Genomic DNA, 17,607 nt, shown 5'->3' with positions numbered 1-17,607 from the left:
TAAAGGTTCGTCTCCAGACCCAGGCCCCTGTCGCTTACCCTCCTGGCTCAGCGAGGGCAGCGTGGGCAGCAGGTGCCTGCCGACGTCCTGCAGAGAAGGGAGGATGGTGTCCAGCATCTCTGGTCCCCTGTCAGCTGGATGCTGCGTCTTTTCTTCTTCAGATGGAGTTTACACAAACTTGGTTGTCCCACTCTCCAGCCCCCCTCTCCTGGGAAATTTGGATGTACCTTAAAAATTACCAAATCTCGATTTTTTTTTTTTTCTTTCTTAAACGTTTTTTTCTTGCCGTCCCCCACCCCTCGCCCCCGACTCTGGCTGTCCCTGAAAGGTGCCCACCACAGGAACTCAGAGAGCTGTTTGGCACTTGAATTAAAAAGAGCAAATCCAAGCTCTGGGGACCTCGAGGAGTCCCACTGAGAGGGTCAGCGTGGAGCTGGGGAGGGGACCGCCGGAGGGCGGGCCCGCCGAGAGTATGGGAGGAGCGTGTTGCTAGGACGCGACAAAGGCTCACTCCGTTGCTAGGGAGTCAGAATAAGGCCGCGGCCCGGCCCCCTAGGTGTGTCTGGTCCCAGGTGGCCCGGTTGAATCAGAGCTCCAGGCTGAGAGAAATTGGCAAGTAACAATGTTTTTTAATCCCCACCCCCCCCCCCCCCCTTTTCCTTCTTGCCCTGAGCAGCGAAGAGACGTGTCGCTTTGGTAATCACCCTGGACAAATCTGGAAATAAACGTTTATCCTGAGTGATGGACTTTCTGAGTCTTTGGGTCTGTTTGAGAGTTTGAGTGCGAGCTGGAATTTGTTTGTCTCGTGTTTGGTTTTTCCTAGACTCCTCTCCTAGGAAATGGAGGGCAGGAGGACTGGGGAGGGAGCCGACTTTTTTTTCATTACAGTCAACTTCTCCTTCCTTCTACACTGAATGAATCTCCTCCTGCAGAACTGTTTTCATACTCTCTCCTCTGCTGACAATGAATTATCACAAAGCAAGCACACCCATGTAAATCCCATTCAGGTCAAGAAATAGAATGGAGTTCATTACCACAGAAATGCACCTCATTCCCCCTCCCAACATTATTCCAACAAATACCATCAATTAATTTTACCTGTATTTGAACTTTTAGAAGCATACAGTATGTATGCTTCGGTTGTGGCTCTGTCACTAAACATTGTGAGATTCCTCTGTGATTTCTTCAGTAGCGATTTGTTCATTTTCACTGTTGCATGTTATCTCTTTGTGTGACGATTGCACACTTTATTTATCCATTCCACTGTTGACGGAGACATGAATTGTTTCCCTTTGGAGCTATTCCGAATAATGTTGCTGCAAACATTCTTGAACACACTTTTTCTTTTCGGCTGTGCTGGGTCTCGGTTGCTAAGTGCTGCTTTCTCTAGTTGCTGAGATCAGGGGCTTCTCATTGGGTGACTTCTCCATGTTAACGCTCATATTTGAGATATGAAGAGAATGTAATAGCAGTACAAGGAGGGGGAGGTTACTTCTGAGATGACTGCTCTGAATGCTTAGCAAAGAGGTTTGGGATTTACTTGGAAGGTGTAGATGGCTCCTGAAGGCTTTGGAATAAGATGTATGATCACTCACACAGACTATTATATTCTTCAGTATTAAAATGGAGTTGGTATTTCATTATGTGGCATAAAGAATCTATATGTCAGATGGAAACTATTCAGTTGATCCTCAAACAGTACAAATCTGAACTGCCCGGGTCCCTTTGCGTGCAGATTTTTTTCACTAAGTATATATGCTATAGTAACACAGATTCTGGAATAGCTGAATCCACAGATGTGGAACAGCAGATATCAGGGTGGGGGTAGAGGGGCGTGAGGGATACTTGGCTGTAAAGTTGGGGGGGGGGTGCTGGTTCCACTGTGGGGAGGGTTGGCACTCCAAACCTCACCCCCTCCCATTGTTCAAGGGTCAACTGCAATCAGAGAAATTTCTGAGAGAGATGAGGGAAAGCCACCCAATAACTAAAAGCATAAGAGCATGTCTTGGGAAGATTGACCCCAGAGTGATTAATGTCATTGGGAGTGACAGCTGTTTATAAACGTTTGACAGATGAAATGGCAAAGATATAACACAACTGAAGAAAGGTAAATTAGATAATATGACAAATGAGGATACTTTGAGACTAAGCTATGGAATGATCTCCCAAGGAAGAAATGTAGGAAAACTCAAGTCAGACTATCAAAAAAAAAGAACATGTCAAGTAATAGATAGCACACTGTCACTACTCTACGTGGTACCTGCAGGATAAAAGTCATACAACAGAACATTCCCGTATTTAATAGATGTGACCTCAATAAATAATAAATATGGTAACAATACCTATGTATATAACATTATTTATTAATGGGTGCTATGTTAATATTTATGCCACACTCATCTGACCTGTCATTCTTATAAACATTTTGCATGTTTTTCCCCCATTTCAAATAAGAAAAAGTAAAAATTTTGGCAATTGAATTTTCACACCTGATGTTAGCATAAATAATTTGTATGACTGAAAAAATGTTAATACTTCAGAGCTTCAGTTTTTCAGTCATAAGGCAGGAATAATGATAATAGAGGAAACTGCAGTACGCTTAAGGAAACAATAGGAGGGACTTCCCTGGTCATTCAGTGGTTAAGAATCCACCTTCCAATGCAGGGGACACAGGTTCCATCCTTGGTCAAGAAACTAAGATCCCACATGCTTCAGGGCTAATAAGGCTGTGTGCTGAAACCAGAGAGAAGTCCACACAATGCAATGAAAATCCAGCAGGAAGCCAACTAAGATCAATGGAGCCAAAAATTTAAAGAATAAATAAGAAACAATGGGAAAAATTAAATGAAAAAAAAATTTTTGGCTTCCAAACATACTAAACTTGGAGCTAGTACTGTTGGTTAGTCAGATATAGAAAGACAAGCATCATACAATATCACTTATACATAGAATCTTAAAAAAAAAAAAGAATACAAATTAACTTATTTATAAACCAGAAGTAGAGTCATGGATGTAGAAAATAAACTATGGCTACCAGGAGATAAGTGGGTGGAGGGATAAATTGGGAGATTGGGATTGGCATATACACACTACTATATACAGAATGGATAACTAATAAGAACCTGGTGGTTAGTACAGGGAACTCTACTCAATACTCTGTAATGGCCTGAATGGAAAAGAATTTAAAAACAAAAATAAGAGCATATGTATAACTGATTCACTCTGCTGTACACCTGAAACCAACACAACATTGTAAATCAACTATACTCCAATAAAAGGTCTTTTAAGAAATGAGGGAGTGGAAATTCCCTTGTGGCGCTAGTGGTAAACAACTCACCTGCCAGTGAAAGAGACTTAAGAGACGTGGGTTCGATCCCTGAATTAAGATCCCCTGGAGGAGCACATGGCAACCCACTCCAGTATTCTTGCCTGGAGAATCCCATGGACAGAGGAGCCTGGTGGGCTATAGTCCATGGGGTCAGAGACAACTGAAGAGACTTAGCACACACAGCACAGCACCAGTGGTTAGGCGTTTTCATTGCCTAGAGTCTGAGTTCAATCCCCGGTTGGGGAACTAAGTTCCCACAAGCCATATGATGCGAAAAAAAAAAAAAAAAATGACAGAAAAATCAAGATATTCCCAGATAAAAACTGAGGATGTTTATTACCTTTAGACATGCCCTGCAAGAAATGCTAAAGTGAATCTTGCAAACTGAAATGAAAGGACATTTGAAGTAACTCAAAGCCATGTGAAGAAATAAAGATCTCAGTAAAGGTGAGTACATGGGCAGTTACATAACCTAGTACTAAAGCTGGGCTTCCCAGGTGGTGCTAGTGGTAAAGAACCTGCCTGTCGATGCAGGAGACATAAGAGACCTGGGTCAGGCAGATCCCCTGGAGGAGGGCATGCCAACCCACTCCAGCATTCCTGCCTGGAGAATCCCCTTGACAGAGGAGCCTGGCGGGCTACAGTCCATAGGGTCTCAAAGAGTCGGACATGACTGAACAACTTCGCACGCAGGCACTCATGCATTACTATTGTAACAGTGGTTTGTGATTTCAGTTTTTAGTTTTCTACATGATTTAAGAGACACACTTTTTTTAGAAAGGAAATTGACTATCTACAGCAAAGATAATAACAATATATTTTAGCGTTTATAAAATATACAAAAGTAAAATGTATGTCAACAATAGCACAGAGGCTGGAAGAGAGGAAATGGAAGTATACACTTGTTCTTATATGTAAAGTGTTATCACTTGAAGATAGATGGGGACAGGTTAAACATGTATACTATAAATACAACAGAATTGTAACAAGTAAGCCCCCTCAACATGGAATTTAAAAATCAGTTAACCCAAAAGAAGGCAGAACAAAGAGAACAAACGCCAGACAAGACAAATAGAAAACAAATAGCAAGAGGGTAGATTCGAATTCAGGGCTTCCCAGGTGGCACTAGCAGTAAAGAACCCACCTGCCGTAAGAGACACAGGTTCAGTCCCTGGGTCGGGAAGATCCCCTGGAGGAGAATATGGCAACCCACTCCAGTGGTCTTGCCTGGAGAATCCCATGAACAGAGGATCTTGGAGGGCTACAGTCCATAGGGTCGCACAGAGTCAGACACGATTGAAATGACTTAGCATGCATGCATACATACAGATTCAAATCCAACCATGTCAATAGTCATATTAAACATAATCTGAGTGGTCTAAACATACCTAATTAAAAGGCAAATATCATTAGCCTAGTCAAAAAGCAAGACCCCACTATAGGTTGCCTATCAGTAACACATTCAGAATATAAACAAATAGGCAAAAACTAAATGGGTGGTAAAAAGTATACCACACTAACACTAATCAGTAAAAACTAGAGTGGTTATATTACCATCAGACAAGTTAGATTTCAGAGCAAAGGATGTTACCAGAGATAGAGTACCATTTCATAATGATAAGGGGTCAATTTATGAACAAGACATAAAAATCTTAATTTTTACATCCTAATTATCCTATTACATTTATGCTCTTAATAACAGAGCTTCAAAATATATGAAGCAAAACCCAATAATTTGAAGATTACTAGTTTTTTTTATTTTCTTAGTACAAAGACATGATTTTTGTGTTTGTTAGTCTCTCGGTCATGTCCACCTCTTTATGACCCCATGGACTGTAGCCTGCCAGGCTCCTCTGTCCATGGGATTCTCCAGGCAAGAATACTGGAATTAGTAGTGCTTTCTTTTTCCAGGGGATCTTTCTGACCCAGGGATCGAACTTGGGTCTCCTATGTTGTAGGCAGATTCTTTACCATCTGAGCCACCAGGGAAGCCCAATACAAAGACATACCTAGAATTTATTATTTTATATAAACTTCAAACTCATCTCAAGCTATAATATTTCTCTTGAACAAGGACATTACCTATAGAGAATGACTAAAATTTGATGTGCTGACACAAATTACTTCCAAATTTTCCCACAATAAACAGCAGACCCATATGGCTTTAATGGTGAATTCGTCAAAATATTTAAGGAAAAAGTAATACTGAATTTACAAATACTCAAAGAATAGAAAAAGAGAGAAGACTTCTGATCTCAATTTTTTAAGATCAGTAAAACATTCATACCAAACCTAAAAAAGACATTACAAAAAAGAAAAATTATAGGCCAGTGTCTCTTTTGAATGTAGATATAAAAATCCTGACAGTAAACAGTATTCCAGGGATATTAAAAAAAAAATGTGATGCATCACAGCCAAGAGGGGTTTATTCCAGGAATAAAAGGACAGTTTAGCGTTTTAAAATTCCATCAGTGTAATTCACAACATTAACAGAATTTTTAAAAATAGGGAGAAAGTGCAGTCATGTCACTAGATGGAGAAAGCACATCTGATAAAACTAAAATGCATTCACAATTTCAGAAGGAAGAATCCTCAACAAAGTAGAAATGGGAGGAAATAGGATTTTTGAAAAATTATCTAGTAATAAAACCCTATAGGTCCAGTGGATAAGACTCTGTTCATAGTGCGGGGGGCCCAGGTTCAATCCCTGGTCAGAGAACTAGATGCCACATGCAGCAATGAAGCTCTTGTGTGCTGTGACCAAGACCCAGTGCAGCCAGATAAATTGAAAACAGATTTATTTTTTAAACACCATTTTCAGTGGTGCAACAGTCAAAGCTTTCTCCCCAACAAGATGAGCACCACAGCTTTCATTATCATTGTGCTGGAGGCCCTACATGGTGCCATAAGACTAGAAATAAATAAAAGATACACTACTGGGAAAAAAGTACAGTGATTTTCACTCACATACTACATGGCTGTAAAAACAAAATCTGAAAACATATCAACTATTAAAATCATAAGTTTATCAACAAGCTCTTTAGATATAAGCTTAAGGTATAGAAGTGAAAGTGAAAGCCACTCAGTCGTGTCCAACTCTTTGAGACCCCATGGACTGTACAGTCCATGGAATTCTCCAAATCGGAATATTGGAGTGGGTAGCTATTCCCTTCTCCAGGGGATCGTCCCAACCCAGGGATTGAATCCAGGTCTCCCGCATTGCAGGCAGATTCTTTACCAGCTGAGCCACAAGTGAAGCCCAACGTATAAAAAAACAACTGTATTTCTATGTACTATCAAGAAATGATCAGAAAATGAAATGTTTAAAAATGCCATTTATATTAATATGAAAAAATCAAACATCTAGGAACAAGTTTAAGAAGTTTCATAAAGCTAATGTTGAAAACTGCCAAATATTGCAAGTCTGTACTATAGCTGCTGCTGCTGCTGCTAAGTCACTTCGGTCGTATCCGATTCTGTATGACCCCATAGGCTCCCCCGTCCCTGGGATTCTCCAGGCAAGAACACTGGAGTGGGTTGCCATTTCCTTCTCCAATGCATGAAAATGAAAAGTGAAAGTAAAGTAGCTCAGTCGTGTCCGACTATTAGCGACCCCATGGACTGCAGCCTGCCAGGCTCCTCCGTCCATGGGATTTTCCAGGCAAGAGTACTGGAGTGGGGTGCCATTGCCTTCTCCGTTGTACTATAGAAAGAAATTTAAAATGACCTAAATAAATGGAGAGCAAAATCATGTTTATGAATCAAAAGACTGAATATTGATGTCAGTTTTCCCCAACTTGATGTATAGATTTGACATAAATGCAATCAAAAGCCCAGCATGAATATTTAGTGGCTACTGACAGGTTGAATCTTAAATTTATCTGGAAATACAAAGAATCTAGAATAGCCAAGACTATCATAAAGATGAATAAAATCACAGAACTCATACTATCAGAGTTCAAGATTTACTATAAAGCTGCATTAATTAAGACAGCAGGCTTCCCAGGGGGAGAAGTGGTAAAGAATCCAGCTGCCAAGGAGGAGACATGAGTTCAGTCTCCGGGCCTGTGAGATCCCCTGGAGGAGGAAATGGCAACCCACTCCAGTATTCGTGCCTGGAAAATTCCATGGACAGAGGAGCCGGGTGGGCTACAGTCCATGGGGTCACAAAGAGTCGGACGTGACTTAGCAACTAAATAACAACAACAACAGTTAAGACAGTGGAGCATTAGTGCCAGGATAGACCAACATAACAAAACAGAGATCAGAAACACCCTGTATTTATAGTCATTTGGTTTATGACAAAAGTGTCACCGCAATTCAGCAGGGAACTGATAGTATTCTTCATTAAAAGCTGCTTTAACAACTTCATATTCATATGGGAAAAGCAATAAACCCGACCTCACATCAAGTTCCAAAATCTATTCAAGGTGGATCATAGATCTAAACATGAAAGCTAGAAAATAAAGCTCTAGAAGAAAAGGTAGGAGAGTAACTTCACAGGTTTCGAGTAGGCAAAGATTTCTTACACAAAACAGAAAAAGCACTGACTTCAGAAGACAAAATTCTTGAATGTGACTTCATTAAAGCTGAGAACTTCTATCATCAGAACACATTAGCAGGAAACTGGATAGGCAAATTACAAACTGGGAGAATATATTTGTAATACATATATCTGACATATCTGATAAAGAATTATACCCATAATATATAAAGGACTTCATAGATCAATAAGAAAGCTTTTAAAATTGACAAAATACTTGAACATGGACTCTTTACAAAAGGAAGCGAAACAGACATACCTTATGACACATCAATTTCACTCCTATCTTCCCCTAAATAATATATCAAGTACATCTGTCTATAAAAACTTGTATAAGAATATTTTCACCACCTTTACTCCTAATAGCCAAAAACTAGCAACAACCTAAACACCCATTAGTGGGTGAGTAAATAAATGAACTGTGGTGTGTTCATATAAAGGACTATGACAACCATAAAAATAAGAAACTACTGACATGCAGAACACAGATAAATCTTCAAAATATTATGATGAGCAAAAAAAAAGAAAAATGCAAGAGTACCAACTATAGATTACGTGTATCTCAACCTGAAAAATCAGCAAACTAATTTATGTGATAGAATTCAGAAAACCTACCTCTGGGACTCACTTGGTGGTCCAGTGGCTAAGACACCATGCTTTCAACGCAGGGCAACCAGGTTCGATCTCTGATCCGGAAGCTAGATCTCTCACGCCACAACAAAGATCAAAGATCCCATGTGCCACAGCAAAGACCCAGTGCAGCCAAATAAACAATAAATAATTTAAAAAGAAAAAAGAAAACCTGCCTCTGAGAACTAGGGTATCAACCGGAAGGCAGCACAGAGTTTCCTCAGGGCTGAAAATGTTCTGTATCTTGATCTGGGTGGTGACTACATGAGTATATAGACCTGTGAAAACACACACGTGCTTAATATTTATTTTACTATATGTACATTAAACTCTAATTTTAAAAAGAGTACAGACCATCAAGGCACATATTATTTAGCATGTGGCATGCACAACCTTTGCACAGCATATTCTTTAGTATCAGGAGATTTAAAAATTAAATCTTCTTAGTTCTGCCTAGGAACACAATAAAAGTTAAGAGTTTGGGACTGAGAGTCAATCCTTAAGCATAAAAAATTTGTTGAGCTTCTTATTATTTGCTACATTTAAACAGAGACCTGAAAGATGTAAATATCCTCAGCTATGAGAACATTTAATGGAAAACTAAGCCTGAGGCCTTTAATTTTCTATTCTGGAAAACCTGGGGCTGCTACTCAATTTCTATGAGTCTTAGCTCCATCGTCAGTAAAATGGGATCATAATCATTCTAAGCTGTATTAAGGATTTAATGAGATAACATAAAGAGTTATTATCATAAGCACACAATAAATTATAATTGCTTAAATCATGGAATGGCCTTCCCAGGTGGTACAGTGGTAAAGAATCCGCTTGCCAATGCAGGAGATGCAAGAGAAGCAGGTTTAATCCCTAGTCTGGAAGATCCCCTGGGGGAGGAAATGGCAACCCACTCAGGTATTCTTGCTTGGGAAATCCCATGGACAGAGGAGCCTGGGGGTCTGCAGTCTGGGGGCTCACAAAGAGTCAGACACGACTGAGTGACTGAGCATGATGTACAAAACAGGTAATAAGTTACAAACAGAATGAATGCATCAGTAATATAGCATGGGCTTTTTCTTAGTCTTCTATATATATAGTGTAGATGTTGCATAAACATTTGGGATCTGGTGTATTTTAATGTAACACCTGTTTTGCAATGTGTCTGTTTCAATACAGCTCTAGCACAGAAAATGAGAGGATGAGAAAAATTGGGAAGCTGAGGAACAATTATGGCTAAGGAAAGCAGGGGATAGAATTAGAATAGTTATTTCAAACAGACAGCTCACTTTTCCAAGTTCAGATCACAGGATACAGAATTGAGATGAGTCAGACTCAGCTGGTAAAGAATCCAGCTGCAACATGGGAGACCTGGGTTCGATCTCTGGGTTGGGAAGATACCCTGGAGAATGGAAAGGCTACCCACTCCAGTATTCTGGCCTGGAGAATTCCATGGACTATAGCGTCCATGGGGTCGCTAAGAGTTGGACATGACTGAGCGACTTTCGTTTTGAGCATCCCTTGCAGCTCAGTCGGTAAAGGACCTGAAATGTAGGAGACCCAGGTTCAATTCCTGGATCAGGAAGACCCCCTGGAGAAGGAAATGGCAACCCACTCCAGTACTCTTGCCTGGAGAATTCTATGGACAGAGGAGCCTGGTGGGCTACAGTCCATGGGATCGCAAGAGTCAGATACAAGTTAGTGACTAAACCACCAGACAACAAACTAAACAATTAAATAGCCATCCAGAGTTGAATCTAAATGTATGTGTACGTATTCACACCTTTAGGCTCTTTGGTGGTTCTCCCTTACGTTAGAATATCCCTCCAAATGCCTATCATGTCCTGGTGCCCCAGTCTTAGCTGTTAATCGGGAAACTTGCCATCCTTATCTGCCTAGGTAGGTTCAGGATCCCTCATCTGGGCTTAAGTTTCTCATTTCCAACAGAAGCTCAATATTTCTTGAATGAGTGAGTGAAGTGAAAGTCGTGTCTGACTCTTTGCGACCCCATGGACTATACAGTCCATGGAATTCTCCAGGCCAGAATACTGGAATAGGTAGCCTTTCCCTTCTCCAGGGGAATCTTCCCAACCCAGGGATGGAACCCAGGTCTCCCACATTGCAGGCAGATTCTTTACCAACTGAGCCACCAGGGAAGCCCAAGAATACTGGAGTGGGTAGCCTATCCCTTCTCCAGCAGATCTTCCCAGCCCAGGAATCGAACTGGGGTCTCCTGAACTGCAGGCGGATTCTTTAATTTCTTGCATTGCAAGGTGGATTTCTTTAATAATTGCTACACAAAAGCACTTTGCGGACATCAGGAGCTTGGGAACTTCCCCAGGATCCATGTTTCACTATTTATATGTAAAGCGCCATCTGGTGGTGAAAGAGGGTGACAATATTTCTAAGTCACCAAGACATGCTTTCCATACTCCGAGCTTTCAGAGAGCTTTAAAATCATGTTAGACAAAAAGTCACTATTACTCATATACAGACGTACCTACTGTCAAAAATTAATTTTCCTTGAGTAAATGTTTCCTGCTGATTTTACCTCTTCCCCATTTCCTCCCATCCTTATTCCTCATCCCTTTCTCCTACATTTCACTGATTCCTTCAAACACAGTTTTGGTTGGCATTTGTTGTTGTTTTGGCTGTCTCAAGAGCATCAGATTTCCTTTTGGAATTCATCCGTCCAGACTGTGGGTAATCTTGATGCAGCAGTAATTCCTGGTGAGCACATTCCATTATCGGAGCAGACCGAAACAGATGTTTGCCCTGCTTGAATCAGCAGACCAGGCATGTGACCCAAGCTCAGTTATCAGATGCTCTTTCTTAGACAGTTGAGCCAAGGACAGAGAGACAATAGAAAAGTCTGTAACATACACACTGCAGGGGTGGCATGCTCTCCCCACTCTTTTGCTTTACAAAGATTGCCAGGGTTCCTAATTCCTAGCCCCTCTGCAGTCCCCATGATTCCTGCCCATTTCCAGTGTGATCTTCCCAGTTCCCATTACTCTGTGAGCTTCCTAGTAGTCTTCCAGTAACTCTCTTAAGTTAGCTCAAGTTAGTATCTGTGGTCTTGTCTACTTGTTGTTGTGGTTTAGTCGCTAAGTTGTGTCCAACTCTTCAGTGACCCCATGGACTGTAGCCCACCAGGCTCCTCTATCCACGGGATTTCTCAGGCAAGAATCCTGGAGTGGGTTACCATGCCCTCCTCCAGGGGCTCTTCCTAACCGAGGGATTGAACTCATCTCCTACACTGGCAGGCAGATTCTTTATCATTGGGTCACCTGGGAAGCCTGTCTGCTTACAAGTTTGTAGAACAGTTAATATTAGACTAGAGAGTGTAGTAAAACAGGCCATCCATCCTCTCATCCCATTTTCAGAGAATAAACTTGAGGATTAAAGAGAAACACTTAAATCCTAGCTTTAACTAGTCAGAGGGGCTTAAACAGAGCCATGTGCAGGCAATGTGACGGTCCTTTGAAATGAAAACCAGAAAAAGAAAGGGGCAAATGTCAATAGGAAGATTAGAGGCTTCTAATGCAGATTAGATCAGATAGTCCTGAAATGAAAATTAATTCTCGTGATAGCACACTAATGCAAGGTATTTTAGGAGAAAAAGAGCCACAGCTGTGAAGCACTCAGTGGACTCCCCCTATAATCCCCCTCTTAACAGAACCACTCTCCCTGCAAAGATGGAGGGAAAAAACACATGTACACATTCAGTGAGTACATTATGCAAGAGAATTTATGATACACAAAAGCAAACAGAGGCTAAAATATCTTTATTCTGCGGACTGAAGAGTGGCTTGCCAGAAAGACCAAGAAGCATGATGAGTGTCTCTGAGTAACTTTGTCACCTGATGACTTATGCAATGAGGTCCTTCTCTGGTCTTATGCAGGGCAGGAAGCAGTTAGCTAGACCAAAAGCTGGATGCCTGCTCCCTGCCTATGACTCCATGTGATTTGGAAGACGCATTTGACCTGCTAGTCAAGAGCAGTTTAACATTCTATAGTGGACTAGTGTGTACTGAAAGAACCTATTAGGAAAAGGGAAATAGAATGCTGCTCCATGGCTGCTGAGAGTTCGTCAGGTCTTTCTTTCCTAGATCATGCCTTTGGTGCATATAAAACATCATTACCATACCTAAGGCCATCAAGATTTTTCTATCATCTTCTAGAAGTTTTATAGTTCTAAATTTTGTATTTAGGTCTATGCTCCGTCTTAGGTTTGTTTTGTGAAGAGTATAAGGTCTGTGTCGAGACTGATTGACTGAAACTGATTTTTGCATGTGGATGTCCATTTGTTCCAGAACCATTTGTTGAACAAATTATCTTTGCTCCATTGCATTGCCTTTTCTCCTTATCAAAGATCAGCTGAACATATTTATGTGGCTGCTATTTCCAGCTCCTATTCTGTTTCACTGATCTGTTTGTCTATTCTTTTGCCAGGACCACACTGTCTTGATGACTATAGCATTACAGGAAGTCTTGAAGTTTGGCATTGTCACTCCTCCAATTTTATTCTTTCCTTTCAGTATTAAATTGGCTCTTCTGGGTCTTTTGCCTCTCCATGTGAACTTCAGAATCAGTTTGTTGATACCCACAAAATAATTTGCTGGGGTGTTAATGGGATTGCATTAAATACATAGATCAAGTTAGGAAGAACTGTCATCCTGAGAATATTGAGTCTTTCTACCCATGAACATAGAATATCACTCCATTTACTTAGTTCTGATTTCTTCCATCAGAGTTTTGCAGTTTTTCTTACATAGGTATTGTATGTATTGTTAGATTTATATCTAGGTATTTCATTTTGGGGGTGCTAATATAAGTGGTAATGTATTTTTAATTTCAAATTCCACAAGCTCATTGCTCGTATATAAGAAAGTGACTAGTTTTTGTTTACTAACTTTGTATCCTGAAACTGTAATATCATCACTTAGTATGTCTGGGAGTTTTTTGTCAATTCTTTCAGATCTTCTATGTAGACAAATGTGTCATCTGCAGAGACAGTTTTATTTCTTCCTTCCCAGTGAGTTTGTCTTTCATTTCCTTTTCCTGCCTTGTTGCATCAACCAGGACTTCCCGTATGATATTGAAGAGAAGTAGTAAGAGGGGACATCCTTGTATGGTTTCTGATCTCAGCAAGAAAGCTTCTAATTTCTTACCCATAAGTATGATATTAGCTGTACTTTTTTTGTGGATATTCTTTATCAAGTTAAGGATATTGAGTTTTGAATCATGAATGGGTATTGGACTTTGTCCAGTGTTTTTATTAGTACATCTATTGATATCGTTGGATTTTTCTTCTCTAGCCTATTGACATGATAGATTTTAGATTTTCAAATGTTGCAACAGCCTTGTATAAAACTTAGTCATGGCGCACAGCTCATTTTATACATTGTTGGGTTCTATTTGCTAATATTTTGTTGATTTTTGCTTCTGTGTTCACAAGAGGTCTGTAGTTTCTTTTTTCTTGTAATGTCTTTATCTAGTTTTAGAATGAGTTGGGAAGTATTTCTTCTGCTTCTATCTTCTGGAAGAGACTATAGATAATTGGTATAATTTCTTCCTTAAATATTTGGTAGAATTTACCAAGTGAACTCATCTACTTCCTGGTGCTTTCAGTTTTGGATGGTTGTTAATTACTGATTCGATTTCTTGAATAGATATAGACCTATTCAGATTGTATATTCCTCCTTTTCTTTCTCCCTAGTGGTCTCCAGGCTTTGAAGGACTTTTGTCTATAACTATCTTTTCCATTTTTCTCAAATCTCACTAAAAAGTACACAAGTACACAAACCACACTAAGAAAATAAAATTCCAAACAAGAAACACATGTTGATGCAGCCCTATTATTATGCATTTTTCCTTTAAAAATGCAATACATACCTAGTATTCAAATAGTTATTGCTCATTTCATCATTCATAGGAAGTCCTAAAGATATATAATGATCTGATTGCTCTTTGATAGAGTTTTAATAATTTATAATACATAGTTAACACATAGGATACACCAGGTACTGGTCTGTTTTGTGTAATCAAATCATTTGTACCTTACCACGAGACTCTGAGGCAGATATTATTGTCACTTTCCTTTACAGATTGAGGAAACCAAGAGAGGTTAAGTAACTTGATAATATCAGGTAGTGCCTGACTCTTTGCAACCCCATGGACTGTATCCATCTGGCTACAGTTTTGAACCCCAGCCATCTGGCTCTAGAGGCCATTATGTTAACCTTTACAAAATAAATTTGTACAATACAGTTTTATTGCTATCTATGTACTTTTGCAAAAAGAAAAACCTTTGTGGGGGAAAAAAAAAGCTACTTGCTAGTGCTATTGAAATCTAAGATAACTGCAGTTCCTGGTTAGAAAATATTAGTTTTTGATCAATTAAATACAGAAAAGTTGAATTTTGTGATGGCTCAGATCTCTGATATGTATTTGGTCCATAATAGGTCCTAAATGGGAAAAAAAAAAAAAGGACCAGCAGGCCATGAAACTGTCTCAATAAATGCTTAAATCAAAACATATTTTGATAATTTTTATTCCATATTTAGATCTATTAAGCACTATGAATTTTAAGAAGGGGGAAATTATGCTGTTTCTTAAAATATTTGACCTTAGAAACTTTTTTTTTCACAGCATCTAGCAGATTAGCAGTTTATCAAATGCATTTTAAATAATATTGATTATATTATGCAATATTGAAGAAATTCATGTTCATATTACATGTGATATTTAAGAAACAGGGTATAAGTTAAAGTCTTGGGAAATATTATTCCCTGCTGAAAAAGAAAACTGAAACACCTCTCATTCCTCAATTTCTTCCTTTGTAGGTCCTTCTGAAACCCTCAAGTTGGAAGCCACAGGGGATCTAAGACCATTTTAACAAAGGAAGCACTTACTTCCCCACAAAGCATACTGCCCTCATACCTTGTCCAGTCTTAAAAAAAAAAAAAAAAAAAAAATCTATTGAGCAGCTACTATTTACCAACAATTAAAAAAGAGAGTGAACGTGAAGTAGCTCAGTCATGTCCAACTCTTTCCAACCCCATGGACTGTAGACTACCAGGCTCCTCCATCCACAGGATTCTCCAGGCAAGAATACTGGAGTGGGTTACCATTTCCTTCTCCAGGGGATCTTCCCGACCCAGGGATCAAACCCAGGTCTCCCACATTGTAGGCAGACGCTTTACTACCTGAGCCACCAGGGGATGTCACAGTTCCTAAGCTCAAAAAGATAAAAACAACAAGTAAATAGCCAATAATAAACTAGTGTGATTAGGTGTCACAAAATGCTATAAGAAGGGGAGTCAGAGAAAGCTTTCCTGTTCAAAATATGGTTAAGGGAGCAGCAGGACCAACGGCAGTTTCACCTGAAAACTTGTTGAAGTGCAGGCCTACCCGGACCTACTGAATCAGAATCTACAGTCATTAGCTCCCCAGGTGACTTGCTGGTACAGTAGAGTTTGAGAAATACTGGCCCAAACGGCCTAGTAGATGCAGAATTAGACAAGAGAACAAATTTAAGAACTATTTGGAGGGAGATGTGACTGTACTCATTTAGCATTAATTGTTGACTAGATAAGGTGGGAAGGAGAAATCAATAGTGGAATTTAAACTCTGGGCAACTAGCCTTATAGGAATTAATACCACTTCCTAAGATAAGAGGTCGGAGAAGGCAATGGCACCCCACTCTAGTACTCTTGCCTGGAAAATCCCATGGACGGAGGAGCCTGGTGGGCTACAGTCCATGGGGTCACTAGGAGTCAGACACGACTGGGCGACTTCATTTTCACTTTTCACTTTCATGCATTGGAGAAGGAAATGGCAACCCACTCCAGTGTTCTTGCCTGGAGAATCCCAGGGAAGGGGGAGCCTGGTGGACTGCCGTCTCTGGGGTCACACAGATTCGGACACGACTGAAGCGACTTAGCAGAAGTAGCAGCAGCAAGATAAGAGGTACAGGGGACAAAGAGGCAGAGGAAAGAGATGAGCTCTGTTTATGAGTTTGATTTTAACCTTCTTATAGGACATGAGGCTTTTCAGAAAACAGCTGGAAATAAGACTCTGGAATTTGAAAAGAGATCTAGTCATCAAGATGTGCTGGAATAAATTAGATCACTCTAGACTGCACTTTCCAATATGGTAGCCCATAGCTCATTGAGCACATGAAATGAGATTAGTGTGATTGAGGAACTGAATTTTTCAATTTTAGTTAGTTTTAATGAATTTAAAAGTCAAAGCAAAACAAAAAAAAAAAATTTAAAAAAAGGATGAAAGAAAAACAAAACAAAACAAAAAATAAATAAATAAATAAAAGTCAAAGCAGTATAAAACATTTTTGCAATAAACACAACTTTATTGTTTTGATAGTACTATATTTCACCTTAGCCTTTCAAAATCTGGCATCCAAACTGAAATGAGCTGTAAATACAAAATACACACCAGATTTTGAAAAGTTCATTTAAAAAAAATGAAATGTCATTAATTTTAAAATTGATTACATATTGATATTTTGTATATATTAAACATATATGATTAAAATTAACTTATTTTTTAATGTGACTACTGAGTGAGTGAGTGAAGTCGCTCAGTTGTGTCTGACTCTTTGCGACCCCACGGACTGTAGCAGGCTCCTTCGTCCATGGGATTTCCCAAGCAAGAATAGTGGAATGGATTGCCATTTCCTTCTCCAGGAGATCTTCCCAACCCAGGGACTGAACCCAGGTCTCCCGCATTGCAGGCAGACATTTTACCCTCTGAGCCACCTGCTGCTGCTAAGTCGCTTCAGTCGTGTCAGACTCTGTGACCACAGAGACGGCAGCCCACCCGGCTCCCCTGTCCCTGGGATTCTCCAGGCAAGAACACTGAAGTGGGTTGCCATTTCCTTCTCCAATGCACGAAAGTGAAAAGTGAAAGTGAAGTCGCTCAATCGTGCCCAACTCTGAGCCACCAGGGAAGTCTAATGTGGCTCCTAGAAAGTTTTAAATTATGGCTTACATTATATTGGAAAGCACTGCTGTAGAAGTATATAGTGTAAAACATGGAGGGATTAGGACAGAATTCCATGGGTCTTCACGGGATGCTATTAAGTAGACAG

The 17,607-nt window shown here is 39.9% G+C and overlaps 1 protein-coding gene across 2 annotated transcripts in view; it reads right to left on the bottom strand.

The window, feature by feature from the left end:
* The window catches only part of CCDC81 (coiled-coil domain containing 81), a 42,085-nt gene extending 41,968 nt beyond the window's left edge, over positions 1-117 (bottom strand). For both annotated transcript variants that reach the window (XM_055583505.1, XM_055583506.1), the window contains exon 1: positions 39-117. In XM_055583505.1, coding sequence (XP_055439480.1) covers positions 39-117 — 79 coding nt within the window. The remainder of the gene's footprint in view (positions 1-38) is intronic.
* Positions 118-17,607: the final 17,490 nt, after the last annotated feature.

Source organism: Bubalus kerabau, chromosome 5 (genome assembly GCF_029407905.1).
Source record: "Bubalus kerabau isolate K-KA32 ecotype Philippines breed swamp buffalo chromosome 5, PCC_UOA_SB_1v2, whole genome shotgun sequence".
NCBI classification, from domain to species: Eukaryota; Metazoa; Chordata; class Mammalia; order Artiodactyla; family Bovidae; genus Bubalus; species Bubalus kerabau.
Note: the sequence above shows the minus strand (reverse complement) of the source record. Positions and strands in the feature narration are given on the sequence as shown.